The sequence below is a fragment of the Olea europaea genome, chromosome 16 (assembly GCF_002742605.1).
Source record: "Olea europaea var. sylvestris chromosome 16, O_europaea_v1, whole genome shotgun sequence".
Lineage (NCBI taxonomy): Eukaryota > Viridiplantae > Streptophyta > Magnoliopsida > Lamiales > Oleaceae > Olea > Olea europaea.
The window spans coordinates 9,521,246-9,541,511 of record NC_036252.1 but is presented as its reverse complement, the minus strand read 5'-3'; the positions used below and the strand labels follow the sequence as shown (position 1 = coordinate 9,541,511).

General features: G+C 31.6%; 2 protein-coding genes across 2 annotated transcripts; both read right to left on the bottom strand.

Moving 5' to 3' along the window:
* Positions 1-17,647: 17,647 nt before the first annotated feature.
* On the bottom strand, positions 17,648-18,034 carry LOC111412609. The gene has a single exon (XM_023043547.1). The coding sequence runs from the start codon at positions 18,032-18,034 to the stop codon at positions 17,648-17,650; it is 387 nt and encodes a 128-aa protein (XP_022899315.1).
* Positions 18,035-18,871: 837 nt separating this feature from the next.
* On the bottom strand, positions 18,872-20,019 carry LOC111412608 (zinc finger BED domain-containing protein RICESLEEPER 2-like). The gene is made up of 3 exons (XM_023043545.1): positions 19,583-20,019; positions 19,015-19,514; positions 18,872-18,924 (listed from the first exon to the last, which is right to left on the bottom strand). Exons 1-3 carry the CDS (start codon positions 20,017-20,019, stop codon positions 18,872-18,874), a joined length of 990 nt encoding a protein of 329 aa, XP_022899313.1.
* Between the last annotated feature and the right edge of the window lie 247 nt (positions 20,020-20,266).

The window sequence follows — 20,266 nt, the reverse complement described above, 5'->3', positions numbered from 1 at the left end:
TGGCAGTTATATCTGACCTTTAATTCACCGAACTGTTCAGGAAACGAGATCAATACCAAATGTACGAGTAAGTCATCAGACAGCTTGCTTTAACCCTTTAAGTTTTGAAGTAATATGAGACATCTACATGATGTACTCCCTTATGTTCTCCTTGCCTTTATACTTCATTGAAATCAAGCTTTGTAAAAGCGTGCTTGTTTCAGCATTATCTTTTTTTGCAAAATGTTTCTCAATTTCGGCAAGGAACTCCTTGGCATTAGTTATCCCATCGGATCATCTCTAAAGGCTTCCGGAATGCCACGCTTAATGATTATTAGACTCATACGATTTGAGTGATCCCACTTCTCAAAGTTCCTTTTTTCATCAGGAGAACTTTCTTCGATAAGAGGAGTGGGTTTCTCAATCCGAAGTGCAAGGTCAAGATCCATGCAGCCAAGCACAATCAATATGTTTACCTTCCAATCCTTGAAGTTTGTCCCATTAAGCATGGAAATAGAATTAACATTAGCATATATTATAGCAGCAGATACTTAGTGCAACATTAATATCAAGTCTTTGGACAGTAATATTAATTGCAAGTGGTGTTGTGATCAAACATTGACAATAATTCCTGTCAAATAATAAAACCATCTTTGGATTGATTATTAGTCACACGAAAACCTTATAATTGTTATACATTTACCACTGTAGGGGTATATGCAATTCAACTAAGTATTAACCTTCCTTTGGGCCAATCTACACAAGAGAGGTCACTTAGGTGATATATTGTTTCAATTAGTTTATTCAAAATGTTAGATAACATTAATTTATTATAAATGATTTACCAAATGATTTGATTGTCTCACATAATTAAACCTTAATTATTGCTCTTAAAAGAGTCCTTAGTACCATAATTTGAGAAAGAGAATCATTAATTTTGCATCATTAGATGCCTTTAGAAACTTTAGGGACCTAAGGGCTAATAATTCAAAACCTTAGGATCAGAATTTGAAATTTTTTAAAACTTTGGGGGGCCAATTTTGATTAATTATGAAGATTGAGGACTTTAATTGCAAAATTTGAAACCTTAATGGCGCAAATTAATTAATTTTTAGACTTTAGGGGTTGAATTATTAAACCCATAACCTTAAAAGTCCAACTTGGATGGATTCCAAACCTTAGGGATTGAAATTTAAATTTGTTTTTTAAAAAATATTGCAAGATCTATATTTCACATAATAACATGATGAAGATCAAAAAATAATCCACAGTATAAAATTGTTATAACATTGATTCTTACAATTTCTCAAAGATTTAACCATGGAGTGGCTCGATACCACTTGTAGGAAATTGAAAGGAAACGAATTCATCAATCCTTTTACACATTTTCATAAATCTCCATGTTGAAATCAATGAGAAAATAAAAATGCAGAAACGTACCTTGATCCAAAGATCTAAGTGTGTTGAACGGATTATGATCTTCCAATTGTTACGTGATCTTCTTCTTGAAATCTTCTCTGTTGATGAGGATGCAGAGAGTTTTGAAAACTCACGTACAATTGGAAACCTTGGCCTCATATTAAATAACTGTAATTTGCAGTTATTAACTTTTAATTATTTTAAATTGGCTCCTCATCAATTTAAAATAATCATTCCGATCTCTACACTTCAATCCCATAACAATTAATACCTATTAGTCCAAAATTAAACTCAGTAGATCACCTTATCGACTAAACCTTAAAAATAGCACCACACATTTTAATATATATTCATGGGTGGCCCCATACGATGGAATTTTTCCAACACAAAAAACTTTTACTTTTTTCCACGGGAACTTAGGGAGGTGGGGGGGGGGGGGCGAACTTGATCTCAGCCTATTGATGAAGTTTCAAGTCTTTCACTTTGATTTATGTTATTTTGCTTTATTTTTGTTAATATTTTGAAAGTATGAGAACTTCATATGGTTTTAACTAATTATTGGTAGTTTTTCTATAGGAGTATAGGAGGAGGATTCTTGGGGTATTGAAAAATTGGTCGGAGAGTAAGATTCAAGTTATCTCTCAATTCATTTCTCATATATGAAATTCCATTTATCTCTCAAGTCCCACTTCCTCTGCAAAGGTACTCTCAATCTTAGGATTCCTTATTTTCAGGTTGGTTTATTTAATAAATCGCAGGACTCTTTATGTAAAAAATTCTCTTTGATTTATTTAATTTTCTAACTTGAACTAACGTATATCATTGGTTTGAATTTATTCAAATTAGCTTAAGATTGAACTTTGATAGATTTACATAAGTTTTAGCTTGGAAATTTGACGGGAAAATCTTGTATATTTTATAATTTTAAATTTAAATTTTGTGGATCTTATCCTTGTTTGGGTTAAATTTAACTAATTTCCCATACAAAGGACTAATGATTTCCTCTTTGATTTTGTTTCAAAATCATTTTGTTGTATTATACCCATCGATTACTTCTACAATTAGGTCTATGAATGTTGAATTATTCAACCAATAGAATTTCAAATTGTTGTTTAGAATTTTATAGTCTATCATCTGATACAATTTTTCATTGAGAATGAAATAGTTTTAAATATTATATCTTATCAAGTTTCTCCTACACAACTTACCAACTCTTGTTTAATTGAAAAGAAAAAAGAAAATGATTTGAGCAGAACAACATAAATATCAATTTACTTTGCTTAATTTCACATGTTCACAATACATTTTACTTCTTTGGTGTGTATATGAATAAATTACTATTCTAATGAGAATCCAATTCTGAAAAGCCCATATTGATAATAGAATGAGCGTTTAAATTTTATATATTTAAAGCCATGAATAAGCATATGCCGAAAAAACGCATATCTAGGATCATGTCAAAGCTGCCCTACAAATCTGTGCCTCATTGTACGTCAGTTAGTTTGTCATGCTTTGATCAAATCTGCTACCTTCATCATTGACTATCTAAATTGTTCTCTTGTTTTTTATGTATTGGTGATTTTCGAATTATAATTTCCCACACTACACATGTATTACTTCTAAAATGATGTTATTCTATTTTTTCTACACATATAAAAGAGGCTAAGAAAGCTTAGACATGTGTTGGACGCAGGCTATTTGTCAACTGCTAATTTACGTTTTTAAACTCTATTTCGAAAATCGTGGGAGGTGAGGCCATTCTCTTTTCAATGCCCATTTTTCCTCTTTCTTCGTTCTCCCGTGCAACCAGCCACACATCCATTTTGCCGCACAATCTCCTATTTTGAGCACACTTCTCCTTTTTTCCTCTTCTTCTTCTCTCTTTCGTATTTTCATGTCGAGTTTCATTCTCTCTCTAACTATGTCTATAGATAGAGAGATATATGTATTTATAGTCTACAAATTTTTAAATATCTTTTTTATCCTTCCGATGCAGAGAAGAAAATGGTGATATTGAAGAACCACAACATCCATAACCAATCTCGCAAGGCCCATAAGAATGGCATCAAGAAGCCAAAATGCCACATTCACATCTCCACCAAAGAGTTTGTTCTCATTCAGTTGATTTCTTGTATATGTGTGCATTTATGAAATTTTTTCCTTATTTTTACATGGAATTCTAAATAGATGACCCAAAGTTTTTTTGTTTTGTTTTTTTTTTTTTTTGAGGAACTAGAGATATGTGAGGAAGCACAGCAAGAAGAGCATGAATCTGTTGAGGAAGGGTAGACTTAAATTTACAAATATGATTCTCCTTTGGTCTAGTTTCCTCCCTTTCTTCTACTCTTCTTATTCTACTATTTTCATATGCTTCATTATTCTCTTTGTAGTGTTTTTTGTACTTCGGTTTGAAAAAAATTAAACGGGATAGTATTTTAATATTTCAGAAATTGATGGATTTTTTATTCTTTTACGTCTTGCCTTTTTGTATATATGCATGTTAATTACTGATGTATCTTCTATCTTTGCCTCCCCTTCCTTTTTGGGAATTTCGTATGGTCATTGTTGCTAATAAAATGTTATTTATTTGCATTGCAGATTTCTTTAGTTCCTTTTAGTGATGCCATATTTATTTCAAGTTTAATCAACTTTTAGTTTGAAACTCATTTTCCTAATTCTGTGGCCTCTATTTGACTATGTGTATAGTAGTAATTGGGAAATAAGTTGAAGCAAAAATGTTTCTTCTTTGTATTTCTATTGTGGTCAATAATTTCACTTGTTTACCGATAAGGACATACTATTTGAATAATGTTATAAATTTTATGTTTTGTCATTTATTATTGTGCTGTCTTTGGATCTAATTTGACCAAAAGGTATTAAAAATGGTTGCTTTTTGAAAAATTTGTGTTAATTAAATTGGTCAGATTTTGTGTACGATGATTTGATTTTTTAGTATACGCTTTCCGGAGCCCTTAAGTTATATTTTATATTGAAGTTTCGATTAGATCTTTGGTCTTGTGTGTTCATGTGGCTTCATAGATGGATAGAGGATGGGATGAGGAGAACGAAGGGGATTCTTATAGCGGTGAAGAAGGAAGAGTGACTTTCTAATGGTAAGTTGTTGCGTCGTAGTTTTCATTTTGTTGGTTGTATTTGGGTTTGTTTGTTATTTGATGAAAAGGCTCATTGATTAAGAAAATCTTGAATAATTAAAATGTTTGCTGTCGTAGTTGGTACATATGAGAGTGGAATTCGTGTTATTGTCTCCTATCATGAGGAAGGTAATAAACATGCATCACTAAAGGAATTAGATGGACACCCATCTTTTGATCTTGGAGGCCATTCATTGCACACTCACTATTCAGCACAATCATTGGGCAAGGTGTGACATTTTACTACTCGTAATTTTACATGTTTTATATGTATATGTTATTGGAAATTTGGATAGATTTTATGTAATTCTCTAATGAGCTCAACCAGCCATAGTGTCCGCAATAATTCAGGAGGCAATTGGGTATAACTGTTAAGAGGAAAGCCGGTTGTACAGGACAATTCTCTACAGAAATGTTACAGATAGTCACACGGGGGTGGACCCCATGTGAATTAAAATATTGTAAAAAATAACCCACCTATCCTGTATGTGTGTATTCTGTACCCATTCTGTACATTAATTTTCTGTAATTGTAGCTTCCCTAAACTGTGAACACATAGATCGCTTACCTATTATTTTACTGAATACCTTTCCAGTATAAGTTTCATTTACTGTGTGAGTGGTGGACCAATTAAAATTCATTATTCAAGTATTCGATTTACATTAGAATATCCATCTGTAATTTGATGAGTCTACTTTTTGCCTCAACTAATTATACTTTTGAATTAAATACGTGATCCTTAGGTAATGATAAATATTTAGTTAAGCTCAATATTCTTTTGACTCCATGAATTTGGAGTAATTGATAATTAAATGATTTAAACCATTTATGGATCAGCATATTTTATAGTTGAACTCAAACTTTGCATATTTTGATGCTATACTTTGTGGATTTTTAAGATTTCCTATTTTAGTAGTTGTTCCCATTGTTTGTACATCTTATTTATCAGCTGTATTTCTTTTAAGGTCAAGATTGATCACACTATTGCAGTATCAACATTAGCTCCAAATTTAAACATTCCTAGTGTTTAATTAGTGTATAAGTCATAACTTTGTCACTATTAAAGAAAAGGAAGTTAAGGATAACATTTGATGTAATATCTAAGGTCATATCTAGTTTGTTCTTCTCAAGTGCACACATATTTACTCTTAATATATTGTGAATTCCTTATAGGAATTACTTGCAGCAGTGGATAGTCAGCCATGGCAACATCTTGCCAAAAAAAGACTTCAGCATTATGGGTATGAATTCCGTTATGATGTGAGTTTTCATTCATAATCTGAAATACTTAATAATCAACCTTCCATATTATTTGATTGGTTATTTTATTTTGTTTTCATCTTCTTATCTACCTTACCTCTTACAGATAAGGAACGTTAACATAGTGGAATACTTAGGTGATCTTCCATCCTTTGTCCAATATTTGGTAGGATCAAAATTATTTGAATTAATGTTTATAGTTTTGTCTATGTTGATAACTACGGATCATTGATTAAAATTATTTTTAAAATTATCTAATATTTGAGATTTTAATATTTCTTGGGTCTCATATAAATCTTCATGAGGAAATTACACCGTCCGAGGACTTTCAAGTTCACTGTGCATAAATCATGGGCCTAATTTTTCTAATCAAATATCTAGTATAACCCTAACCCTAACCATAAAATTCAAATCCATTTCACTCCATCCTTCATTCTCTATCTCTCCCTCCCATCTCTCTATCCTCTCTATCACACGAGTAGCCGCCATCGCTAGAGACCATAGCGTCATAGCGATTACCTCCTTCGAACGTGTGAGCGTCGTTTTACAGTGGCTTGAAACGTCGACGTCACTGTAGATACCACGAAGAGTGGTGATGATTGCCATCACTCATAGCAGATGTGACATACAATGAACCTCGACATGGTCGTCGATTGGTTGTCGAAGCAAATTCATGACCTCGACCTTCTTCTACGTCAGTAGGTAGTGATTTTGGGTATTATCTCTTTTGCTTTTTGATCTGTAGGTAGTTATTTTGGGATTTTGTTGGTTGTATTTTCAGATCTTGGCATGGTTGTGGTGGTGATGTTGGTAGTAGGATTTGATTGTTGGTGGTTTTGGGGGGATGTGGTTGTAATGTTGGTTGTGGTGGTGGTCGTGGAAGTGGTGGCGGTGGATAGGAGTGTTTGTTAGTGGTTGTGGTGTTTCTAGTTGGTGGTACTGTAGGTACAGTGGTGTTAGTGAGGTTGGGAGGTGGTGTATTGTTGGGTGTGTTTGGAGGTGTTTTCTGGCTGTCGTGGTGGTCCTAGTGGCTGCGATGGTTTCTAGTGGTGGTTGTGTTGTTGGTGTTGGTGTTGGTGTTGTTGTGGCGGTGGATGCAGTGGTGGTGTCGGGATCGGATGTTGGATATCGATGACCAACTATATGGTCTCGTCTGTGACTGTAACATTAAAATTTGATCATTTGTCATTAAAAAGTAATCCACGACCATCAAAATTGAAAATATGTGACTTGTGACCTATATAGTTTATTGAATTTGTGACCAATGATGTGAGTTGTGTCCCACTAAATTTTTGATCTGTGACCAATGAAATAATCTGTGACCTTGAAATAATCTGTAACCTACAAAATTCTTGATTTGTGACCTTGAAATAATTTGTAACCAATTAATTCGATGACATGTGACCAATAAATAAATATGTGACCAATAGTTATGAATTTGTGGCCATTAATTGTGTAAATATGATTTTATTATATTTAATTAATAAATATTTTCAATTAATTGTACAGAAACCTGAATTTTGAATTTTTAAACTTTGTACCAGATTTGTAAATTGATGTAAACAATACACTTAATATATGAATTTTTCCTAATCTTCATTAAATCTATAATTCCCAAAAAGTGATATCTAGATAAACTTTGCAAGTTTTTTCAATTTTCTTATATTATTTTTTTTAATTGTATACATGGCAAGCTTGTTTATGTATAAAATTAAAAAAATAATTCTTTAACTATTTGCTTTTGATTGATTCACTAAGTTGACAATTACATATCATAATATTTTTTCATACCCATTTTATTTAACACTATAATGAAAGATGAAAACACTTCATGTTGTGAATCTGAGTAGTAGGTTGATCTTGTGATATCTTTTACCTTGTTGCTTTTGTTGGCATTGAATCTGGTTAATTAGGACTCGTCACATAGTAAAGTTGATTTTGAAGTTCTCATGAAGTCTGGCGTGCCTCGAGACCAAAAGAATGCTGATTAATGGATAATTATTTTTATTCTTGCATTAATGATTTTATGATTGTATAGAACTTCAATAAATAAATAGTTGTAATGAGAAACTAAATACAATGAATACCAAATGATGAATAAAGATAAAAAAAATATAAAAAGATGAGATGAAAAGTAAGTCAACTCTAACCAACTTATGAATATCTTTCACGATTACAAATGAATTTATCATGTATCAAACGCTTATTTTTAACAATACCAACTAACATGAAATGCATGTTCACTCGACTAATGCTGCTAAAAAAGCTCCCTTCGAGAAGAAAGTAAGTCATAATTTATATTTTAGAAAAATAGCCGATTAAGTAAAATTAGGACTACTGTAAAAACTAAGGCAAAAGTTAATATTTTATCCATTGTATATGGAGAAATAAATTTTCTATTTTGTGAAGAAGTAGTTGATAAACTTTGGTTAGTTAAAACATCTCCAACAGATTTTTTTTAAATGCAAAACACTATTTAATTTAAACAGTTAATGCTTAAAAATAAGTTCTAATATTTTAAAAGGGAAATTTTCATAAATACTACTAAATTTGAAAATGCACAAAAAAATTTCATTTACACTAAAGATGGCTAAAAATGTCACTTTTTTGTTTGAAAGGTCCATATTATCCTTAGTGACACATTTTTAGGAGCATTTAATGCTTTATTTGAATGTCATTAATACTATGATATGATGATTTGTTTTTTATTTTATAATTTTATAAGTGTTGGAGATATGATTATCATATTGGGTAATACGAATTTTGGGAAAAAAAAAATTACCATTCACAAATCCTAACTTCTTATTCATCTTCTTCATTCGATCATAAAGAAGACATTACTATTGGATTCATCATTCATTTTCAAATATTAGCTATTAAAAATTGTTTATATTTTCATCTTACAGCTAAGCATATTAAATGTTATATGGAACATGGTCATATTTATTTGTTTCATTTTGAAACTCTTATCCATTGATCTGTTTGATTTTACATATATTTTTTAAGGAAAAAGATACCAACATCCTTTAGAAAATGTGAAGGATTCCATATTCAATGAAGTACTGAGTTATTCTTTATTTATTTTTGGGAAGATGCTGTGATGTTGTAGTTGGATTATCACCATTAATGTTTTGAATAATTTCTTCCAAGGTACCAAATACATATTTTCAAGCTTCTCGGCAGTTCTGACTATTTAACTATCGAATTTGGCATTTTGAAACCGTCAGATTAGACATCTCAACTATTGAACTCGATATTTAGAAACTGTCAGGATAGATAGCCATCAGGATTCAACCACTCATTTTACATTTTACATTTTTCTATTAAATGGATTTAAATATTCGAAATTGTCACTTTCATGCTATTAAATGTTGACATTTTGATTGTGCATAGCCGTTGTAATCTCAACTTTTCAGGTATTAATAATCATTTGAGATTCATCATGTCGCACGGGCGGGAAGCTTGTTTATGTGGATGACGAATGGAAGTGGAGAGTAGACAAAACCACTTTCATTTTAGTTCCGACAAGTATTACCCTATGCACTCGCTACGGTAGAGGTGACCATAACCGGACCATGTGTTCCAACCCCATTCTAACATAACTGACGTAAATAGGGTTGATGTCCAAATGTGGTTGAAGTTGAATTTTGAATGTTCCTCCCGATAGCACTGTACATTTTGAAGTTATATTATCATTTTCATTTTATTATTGTTTGTAGACATTAGTCCTGTTTAAGTTCACAAGAAAAATAGTTACATAGACAAAAATTGCATACCATCCGGACACAAGGTTTTTATCATTCTTGACAAATGATTGCAAAGTAGAAATTTGATTACAAATAAGATGTATAGTTCCTGAGCACATTCTTAACTTATATTATCATTTTCAATTTACATTATTATTATCATCTCATTATTATTTTGCAAACATTGTATAACATTCTGACAGTTAAACTATCGGTCCTCCAACTGAAGGTTTCTATCATTCTCAGCAGTTGGTTGTGAAGCAGAAAATATAACTACAAATAGGATGCATAATTGATAAGTTGTTACAGAACATTTGATAAAGTTACCATATTTATCCATGACAAAACTATAATACATAATTTAGTACATAGACGTACACAATTATAGTCCACTTCAATCGTTGTTGACTTTATCAAAATCATCCAAGCTTATAATAATTATCTTGGGAGATGGAACATTCGCCAACGACTCATCATTGTTGATTCATCTTTAAATGAAACCATTAACTTAACACTTCATCAAGTACATTGGGCGATGACTGTGAGGCTTCACTTGAAATTTCAGCAGAAATGACTCTCTAACCATTTGGAGGGTTGACTTCCTCATTATTCGAAGAAATTATGATGAAAAAAATGGGGACAAATTGGGTATTGGCAAAGGCTTATTCGGGTTCAACGGTTCTTTGATTTTCATGGATGAAACCGTTATCTCAATATGGTTGTATTGAGTGAAACTATTTGAAATGTTTGATGTATATGTGTCACAAAGTTTGAGAAGTGTTTAACTGTAAATGAGAAGAAAGTCATGTCATGCTATTTATAATTAAATTCTTGGAGGGAAGAAATTATGGTAATTTAGAACAAAACCACCAAATCACAAATTTAAGTATTGTTTGAGTGACAATTGGTGTGATGATTTAAGGTCTAAGTGTATCTTTATCCTCCAAACTTTGTCCATAATTTATGGAAAACTGAATGCTAAATCATGTGTACTATTTTATTTTAAAGTTTCCAACATGTAGTTGTTGATAATCAATTTTTATGGAAAATGTGAATCTTAAATCACGTGTACCATTTTCTCTTAAAATTTCCTGCATGTAATTGTTGGTAATCAATTTTCATGAGTATTTTGCATCTTAATTTGGTCTTGAAATATTTTTGGTATTTAAACTTTTCATAATCAAACTTCAGTTAAGAAATTCGACAATTTTTCTTGTGCCAATCGAACAATCCAACGAATATGAGAAACGAGAAATGATCAAATGTGTAACTACACGTGGATGCAGCCACCAAATCGTGTTTATAACGACATTCTTGGAAGAAAGCAAAATGAGGTCATTTTGTACATTATCACAAATTGATTCTAATGTAGTATTAACCAATTTTGCCAAACCATTTCTTTACTCTCTTTCTCCTTTCCTTGGTGTATGGAGTCCTAATGATGCAACAGGAAATTGAATGTGTGTCAATCACCACCTCTTTGTGCTGACAATATTGTTGCTTTTGATGGGTATGGCGGCCGCCTTCGTCACGCTATAAGTTGAGAGAACCTCCTAGTTGTTCGGGCATGACACTTCGGGCTATATGGCTCCTCGATCTATTTGAAAACAACATTTGCAACGCTAATCGACATGAGATTAGTATTTCTAGTTTACAAACTACGGAATGAGATGAGGGTATTCAAAATTTTGAATTTCTTATAATTAATGCACATACCATTCACCTCTTGGTTCCCAACAGGCAATGGACCCTCATGGTCATCCGAGCACGGGTTGATGCATTTTCCATTTAGTTGAAAACAACAATTACAATACTAATGAACATGATTTCAATATTTCTAGTTTGCATACTACAAAATGAGATGAGAGTATATATAATTTTGAATTCCTCAGATATTAATGCGAAACACATGTATCAAAAAGCAAAAAACAAATTATAATATTCAAGAAATACTACTTTTAACTGTCGAGAATGATAGTTCATATCGACATGATGTATGATAGATGACTCATCCGTCGAGAATAACTAAAATGAACTGTCAGGAACAACGGTTAATCGCCACGGGTAGGTCACATAACTGATCTGTCGAGAAGTTCTCGTGTATTGAGAATTCATAACTGTACAAACTTTCATTGTGATAAATTAAGCAGTTTACTTAAAATATTTGGTACCCATGCCTTATTTAGAAAAATATAATAAACAAGGTAGATTGAAAGGACAAGTATAATACAACAATCAGCTTCCACAAACCAACAAATTCAGCAAAATATGAAGTAAAAAATTAACAGAACTTGAAATTTATTTTTTTTGAAAAAATTCATGTATAACACACCAAAAAATCTAAAAAAAAAAATAAAACCAAAATCCTCAAAAAAATATAAACCCCCAAAAAATGAAGAAATCCAAACTACCTATAAATGTACAACCCAAACAAAGCCGAACCCAAAATGAAGAACAAACTAACTCATGGTCTAGATGTAGGGAACTCAAAATTGATAGTACAATCTAAGAGAAAGAAAAAATAGGAACATTAGTAAAAAACTTGAAACAAAACCTTTAATCGACCGAAAAAAAAATGCACATGTCTGAAATCTTACCTAAGATATTCTTCTTCCTTCTGTATTGACGTAATAAACGGGATCCCAATGCAAGAACTTGCACTCCATATAATTTTCAAAGAATCAAGAGAGGAAACATAGAAAAGAAAAAATGAGAAATTTTGCAAAGAAACGTATTAGAGAGAGAATAATGAACAAGTTAATAGTTAATAAATTTTTCTCTTTTGCATATATATTTTTATATATTGTAGGGACTTTAAAGCACAATTGTGAGTTGAGTAATTTTTTCACATTTTCTCCACTTTTGGTACAACTTTTTTATGCTATCAACTCAAGAATGTGTAGGGAATTTAAATTATGAGAGGGCAAAAATGTCCAAAATGATAATCTTGCAAAGATTTAAAAAAAGTGACATTTTTGAAAATGTAAAGCCAAAAGTTGACATGAAGTGCAATTTTCTCTCTTTTTTTAAAATAAAAAAAAATAGACAGTACAATGATTGCATTTAATAATTCACAAAAATTGCATTTAATGAGTCTCAAAATTTGAAGAGTCAAACCAATTTTTTGTTCATAATGTACAATGATTGCATTTAATAATTCACAAAAATTTTAAACTATTCAAGCGACATTTAAGTTGATAGATCATTGATATATAAAAAAATGTGTTGAATAAAATGCAATGAGAAATCAATAACTGTTTCTTGAGAAAGATGAAGAGTCAATAGAGAATATTATTGAAGTGTGTAAATATTTTGACTCTTTAAATTTAAATTTAAGATACTTTCTATAATACATTAATTTTTATTTTATTTATTTATTAAATAAAGAGTCTTTTGTAGATGACCAATGTAGGCCTACCTTGTTCTGTCCCCAATTAAGACGAGTTATGATTAGCTCTTACTTTTAAAATATAAATGATATTTACCTGTTTGCACTTTATGTGCGAATTAAGGAATATTCTTTTCAATTTCTGAACAATCAACCAATAAATAGAAAATAATATTTTCAGACATTCAATTGGAGAGAGAGAGAGAGAGAGAGAGAGAGAGAGAGAGAGAGAGAGAGAGAAATAGAAAATAATATTTTTAGACATTCAGTTGGAGAGAGAGAGAGAGAGAGAGAGAGAGAGAGAGAGAGAGAGTGTGTCCCCAAAGAAAAGAAGAAGAATTAGAAATCCTCTTCTCTCTCTGAATCTGTGCATTTCTATATTAATATATGTATTTACCTGTATTTGTGTGTACACAAGTTTATTTATGTCATTCTTATCTCCAATCAAAGTTCTAAATTATTTTATATGGATAACAAAACTTTTATTTGGAGCTCAAAGAAGCAACCAATTGTTACTCTGTCAACTTGTGAAGTTGAGTATGCTGTGTTACACAAGCAGTTTGGTTAAGGAATTTGCTGAATGAGCTTCATTTTGCACAAAGAGAGCATACTGAAGCAAGTGCGGATAACAAATTAGCAATGAAACACATTGACTGGCAGCAATGAAAATCGGGAGGAAAATTTAGCAATGAAGCGGCAATCAGAAGCATAATTACATTTATTTCCTTACTTGGAAATAATCCCCTGTTTTGGCTACAACTAGGTAAGGAGGAAGATTTTTATTTACAAGAATATATTATCTTTATATGTGTGTATACGTACATATACATAGTAAGGAAGCAGATAGTAGAGAGATGAAGGGCTAAAAGAATTTGTATGAGCATTTTGAATCGAAATTGGAATTTGGTGCATAATTAGGTAATTATTGAACTGAGGACAGGTTTTTCTGAAGACGGATGGGATTATATAATCTGAATATATGAACTCATTTTTTTAAATAAGTGAATTTGCAAGATGATTAAAGAACAAGAAATCAATATTAAAATGGTCTTGGCCAGAATTTCATTGGTGTACAAATTTTGTAGTAATTGAGAAGAAAATGAATAAGTGATCTTGAAGTTGAAATGGGTTTGGCATTACATGTATGAGAGTGGGTATTTTTACTTTTAATGGTGGAATCAGGCGTAGGATAATACAGAAGAGGAGAAATTCAGGAAGGAAAAAGAACGATATTTTGGTTTTGAATTATTGTAGTCCATTCACGTTACTATTAACACAAATCGATTAGTTTATTTGTCTCATAATATGAAAAATAAAAGCATAAATTATTCATTATACAAAACATCTATTTCTTTCAATTTTTTTTCTCATTTTCACCTTTATTTTTCACCTTTTATTGCGAAAATCATTATTTTCATTCAATTTCGATTTAGTTCATGTGGAGGCTTCTCGAATGACTACACAAATTTAGTAATATGTCATTTGAGTTCGATTTGGTTGAATTGGCATATATTGATGCTAAACGGAAGAGGAGGACGGCAAGTTAAAGAAAGTTTTTTTTTTTTTTTTTTTTAACTCTAAATTTTTAATAATTTACTTGAGAATTGTTTGCACTTTTTTTTTTAAAGTTGGGATTATGGTTGCAATTAGTTCTTTGTTTTCCTTTTCTTTTTTTTTTTTTAATTAAATATGAGGGTATATTCGTCATTTAATAGGTTTTATTGAGAAAATTGGATGAAAATGATATAGTCTTCTTGATTTATTGCTTTCATTATTTTCATATGTAACCATGGCATCCTTCGCCACAAGTAAGGGCAAATTAATAAAATTTCGAAGGTACCACCCTCCTTTAAATAAGAAAAAGTGTTCTAGCAAGCATAGTATAGAGTATAGTATGGTTGATTATGGTCGCCAAAATCATATACTATTCAGTAACCGTGAAAGTTGGTCACCATAGAAATCGAAAAAGTTGAAAAAATAAGTGGGAATAGTGGCGTCAAGTATTCCAACAACCAATGAATTTGGTAGCTGAAATACACTAGCGACCAACATATGGTCGCTAGAACCTTGTACTAATTAGCAACCAAACATTTTGGTCGCTATAGAAGTCAAAAAGTTGAAAAGAATAAGTGGGAGTGATGGTGCCAAGTATTCCAGCAACTAAGTACATTTGGTTGTTGAAAGGCATACACTAGCAACCAATGTATGGTCGCTGAAACCTTGTACTAATCAGCGACCAAACAATTTGGTTGCTGTAGAAGTCAAAACGTTGAAAAGAACAAGCGGGAGTGATGGCGCCAAATGTTCCAGCAACCAACAAATTTTGGTTGTTGAAAGACGCCAGCGACCAATCTTTGGTCGCCAAAACCTTGGACTAGTCAGGGACCTACAAATTTGATCGCTATAGAAGTCAAAATGTTGAAAAAAATAAGCGGGAGTGATGGAGCCAATTGTTCTAGTGACCAAATAAAATTTGGTTGCTAAACTTATACAACCAGCAACCATACTCTGGTCCCTGGAACATTGTATTAATCAGTAATCACATTCTTTGGTCGCTGAAGAATCTAAAAAACGTGGAAAAAAAACAAGAGGAAGTAATTGCACCAAGTCTTTTAGTGACTAAACTAATCTGTTCGCTGGAACATTCTACCAGTGACCACTAGTTGGTCGCTGAATATTCAGTGACCAACATTTGGTGGTTGCGAGGAAATCCCCCCAGTGGTTACTGAACTTTGCAGAAAATACCCTATGAGGTCACCGAACTTCAATACGTCCCTAAATTGTCACTGAACTTCGCTGAAGTCCCTTAAGAGGTCACCAAACTTCAAAACATTCTTGAATGGTCACTGAACTTTGTAAAAAGTCCATGGGAGGTCACTAAACTAGTTATGTATGAGGTCCCAATTTGCAACATTGAGTGACCTCTTGGGGGGACTTCAGCAAAGTTCAATGACTATTTGGGAGGTCACTAAACTAGTTATGTATGAGATCCCAATTTGCAACATTGACTGACCTCTTGGGGGGTTTCAGCAAAGTTCAATGACTATTTAGGGATGTTTTGAAGTTCGGTGATCTCTTGAGGGACTTCGGCAAAGTTCAATGACTATTTAGGGACGTATTGAAGTTCAGTGACCTCCTAGGGGATTTTCTGCAAAGTTCAGTGACCATTGGTGAAAGTATATTATAGCAACAACTTTTTTATGGTCCCTGCAGTCCTTTTTCTGTAGTGTGTCTATAGTGACTTCTCATTCTCCATTTTATATAGTAGGAAAAATCTATTTAAATAAAATAAAAATCTATAAAAAAAAGTTTTTAAAATAAATAAAATCTTACTTTAAAAAAATATTTAGGAAAATAAAAAAATTTATTTTAAAAAATGTTTCTTTAAAAAAATAAAATGAAAGTTTTTTATAAAACGTATTTTCAAATAAATAAAATTTTGTTATAATAAAAGCTTATTTAGAAAAATAAAATAAAATAAAAAATTATTTTAAAAAACGTTTTTAAAATAAAAAGCTTTTATTTTTATTTATTAAATTTTATTTTACATATATAATGCAAAGTTAATATTTTAACCCCTTTTAAAATTAGTGAAAAAAAATTAGGTAATCATGGTGAAATGGTATATGACATTGGGGGTTATAGTGAAACGTTATATGAAATTTGGGTCATGATAACACTAAATATAAAGTTGAGTGACTGTGGGGAAACAAAATCAAATTGGTTGGTATAAAGTCAGATGGCCCTCGATGAATTTAACCCTTCACATAATGTCTCACCACTGACACCCAAGTTCATATAACATTTCACCACAACCGCTCAACTTATTTTGACCATTTTCACTCATTTTAAAAGGGGTAAAACGGAAATTTTGTATTATTAATATAATATAATTTTTAAAAATATATATAATAATTCTTTTTTAAAAAAATAAAAAATAAAATTATTTTAAAAGGGTTACTTAATAAAATACAATAAAAACTTATTCTAGAAGAAATATTTTCAAAATAAAACAAAAACATTTAAATAAAACTATTCCTTAAAAAGATAAATGAAATAAAACATATTTTAAAAAAAATTAAAGTAAAATAAAAACTGATTTAAAAAATTAAATAAAAATAATCAATTCTTAACCACTACTGCTCACGTGCTCAACTTTCCATAACTTTCTTCTCTCTGTTTTTTTTTAAAAACCATATTTAATAAGCAAATCAATCACTAACCTACCACCTACCAAGCATTTTACACGTGAGCTACGCAATCCAATGCATACTCAATTAATATTAATAACAACAACAACAACAATAACAACAACAACAGCAACAACAAAAACAACAACAACAACAACAACAACAACAACAACAACAATAATAATAATAATAATAATAATAATTTAAGGCTATATATTTGGACCTCGATAACTCAAACTCCACTAATCCAAATTAACTTTTTCTTGAGTCTAACATGCATGATTAATTGCGATCTATCTAACAAGTCCAAAATTCATATACTTATTATCACTCCGTCACTATCTACATTTTATCCCAAATAAAATTGAAATTTACTTTACATATACTTTAGTCCCTAAACTTTCAAAACATTAAAATATAGCATATAAACATTAAATTCTGTTCTACCAAAATTTTCAAGACATTACAACCTCCACTCCTTAAAAATATTTCCGTCCTCAAAATTTACCTTGACTAATTGAATAGCTCTGGATAATTGGTTCTAAGCTCCTCTTCCTTCTCCCATGTTGACTCTTCTCGTCTAGGATTTCGCCATTGCACTTTGACCAGAGAAACTTCTTTGTTTCTAAGTTGATGTACCTTTCTATCCAAAATAATAGATGGGATTTCTTCATATGATAGATCTTTTTGTACCTTCAGGGCTTGGTAACTTACCACGTGATTGGGGTCATGGACATATTTTCTGAGTATCGAAACATGAAATACATTATGCTCTGCTGCAAGTTCAGGTGGTAAGGCAAGTCGGTAAGCCACAACACCAATCCTTTCAAGGATCTCAAAAGGTTCAATAAATCGTGGTCTTAATTTTCCCTTCTTACCAAATCTCAATACACCCTTCATAGGTGCTTGTAATACTCCGAAATTTTATGCTGGTTTAAATTTCTTTGGGATAGCAATTTAACTTTCAATATTATTTTTGGCCATACGGTAAAAGGGGACAACACCTTTGTAGTGGTCAATGTTAGAGGTAGTTAATGAATGTAGGCATGAAGCGTCAAGGTTGTGTATACATGAAGTGGTTAATAGTTAGTCGAAACTTAAGGCAAGTTTGGATATAAATGAAGTGGATTATTTTGTTAGGGCTTCAATTGACCAAATGATTAAATTATGTTACAATCTACAATTTTTGAATATGTAAGTTGGGTACAAGTTTAAATTTGGGGTACACTATGTTAACAATGAAAGTTAGCGGGTTTAGATTACATTAGTTGAAAAAATGAGAGGTTTCCTTTGTAAATCTAGGTTTTAAGGCCACTTATTACCCTATAATCAACCCACTTGTCCTCCATCATCACCATACACTTAGATAGTAGACCAAACATGTGTACAAGTAAGAAAAAAAAAAGAAAAATGGGAGAAAAGAAGGGGTGAGGCGGTGGGAAGTAGGGGTGCACACGGTTCGGTTTGGACGGTTTGTGACAAATTTTCAAACCAAACCACTTAAAGCAGTTTGAAATTTTTTCAAACCTAACCAAACCAATTCAATTTTCGAACCAAACCAATCCAAACCACCTTTTTCGGTTTGGTTCGGTTTAACGAAAAAAATGTACATCGAGCAAGTTAAATCATAAATTTTAATCTTAAATATCACGTTAAAATATAAATATTAGTATTATTATAAATACTATCAACAAATATTTTTCAGTTCTAATAAGTGAAACAATTTGTTCTAACCTCTTAATCAATACTAATTGGCAAAACATCTCCAGTAGTAACCCATGATTCGTTATCTGCATATAACAAATATATGCATTTATTAAAATTAAATGGTGTAAAAAACTATAAAATAAAGTGAATAGAAAGATAAAATACGATAATACCTTCTATAGCTTTTTCTGAATCATCCAATGCGTCTACTTCATCCAAATATTGACGAATCACAATAGGTTCCTTGTTATTATGTAACCAATTCTTAGTGCAAATCACTGCCTCAACCATCTTTGCACTCAATGAACTCCTAAAGGGATCGAGAATCCGACCACTAGTAGAGAATGCAGACTCAGGAGCAACCGTAGATATTTGAATGGCTAACACATCTTTGGCAATTTGGGAGACAATCTTGAACTTATTTTCATTCAATTTCCACCAATTTAATATGTCGAAATCATCATTGGTCAAATCTTCACAACGATCATTTAAATAATCCACCAAATCATTCTTCTCTACTTGAGTTTCTTGCATAAGCCTAGCTCTAAAAATTGAGGGAACAGGTTTAGAAGTTCCCAAAGTAGTTTGTAAAGCACTTTGGCTTCTAGGTTGAGTAGCATCCTTAGGTGAGACTAATGGTGGAGTCATCATTTCCTTGTAGCATTCATATAACCTGTGAAACGTGTTTTAACTTTTTTTAACAACATGTTTGCAATTTGTACATCATAAATAAGTTCAAACCCAACTTTAAGTAATTCCAACTTGCATCTAGGGTCAAGAATTGTTGCTATGAACAACAATTGATTAAACTTTTCAAGATATCCCCAATACTTACCATATTTTCTTCTCATGCTAACTGTCATAGATCCTATCATACTATTTGGCTCTTTAGCTAATTTATTCAACTCCGCATGAATTTCACACATTTCTTGAAAGAAAGTGTTTGACGTTACATATAAAGAGCCACTAATTTTCAATGTCATATCATAAAAAGTCTTCAAGAATCCAACAAATGCTTCTGCTTGGTCCCAATCGACATGTGTTGGTGGTCCATCTATATTTTTCCCATTAGACCTTTCTTCATCAAAGTACTTTGTATAGTTCGCATCACTTTCCAAAACATCAAATGCTTTTTTAAACTTTATTGCAGCCTGCAACATCATGTAGGTGGAATTCATCTAGTTGATACATCCAAACACAATAAACCTCGAGACTCAATATTTGCATCCTTGCAACTCTCTCGAAATCTTTTTAGTCGTGCTGGGGAAGATCTAGCATATCGTACAACGTTGCGAATAGATGAAATAACATTGCTAATTTCTTTTAAACCATCACAAACTATAAGATTAAGAATGTGGGCACAACACCTCATATGAAGCATTTCTCCCCCACGAACTAGACTATTCTTCTTCTCTAGAAAACAAC

Excerpts from the sequence above, each read along its gene's own strand:
- LOC111412609 (XM_023043547.1), bottom strand. The coding sequence starts at position 18,034 with ATGAAGGGTGTATTGAGATTTGGTAAGAAGGGAAAATTAAGACCACGA.
- LOC111412608 (XM_023043545.1), bottom strand. The coding sequence starts at position 20,019 with ATGAATTCCACCTACATGATGTTGCAGGCTGCAATAAAGTTTAAAAAA. Across the intron at positions 19,515-19,582 it reads TTGGAATTACTTAAAGTTGG|GTTATATGAATGCTACAAGG; the intron begins GTTTGAACTTAT and ends CACGTTTCACAG. Across the intron at positions 18,925-19,014 it reads TTCAGAAAAAGCTATAGAAG|ATAACGAATCATGGGTTACT; the intron begins GTATTATCGTAT and ends TGTTATATGCAG.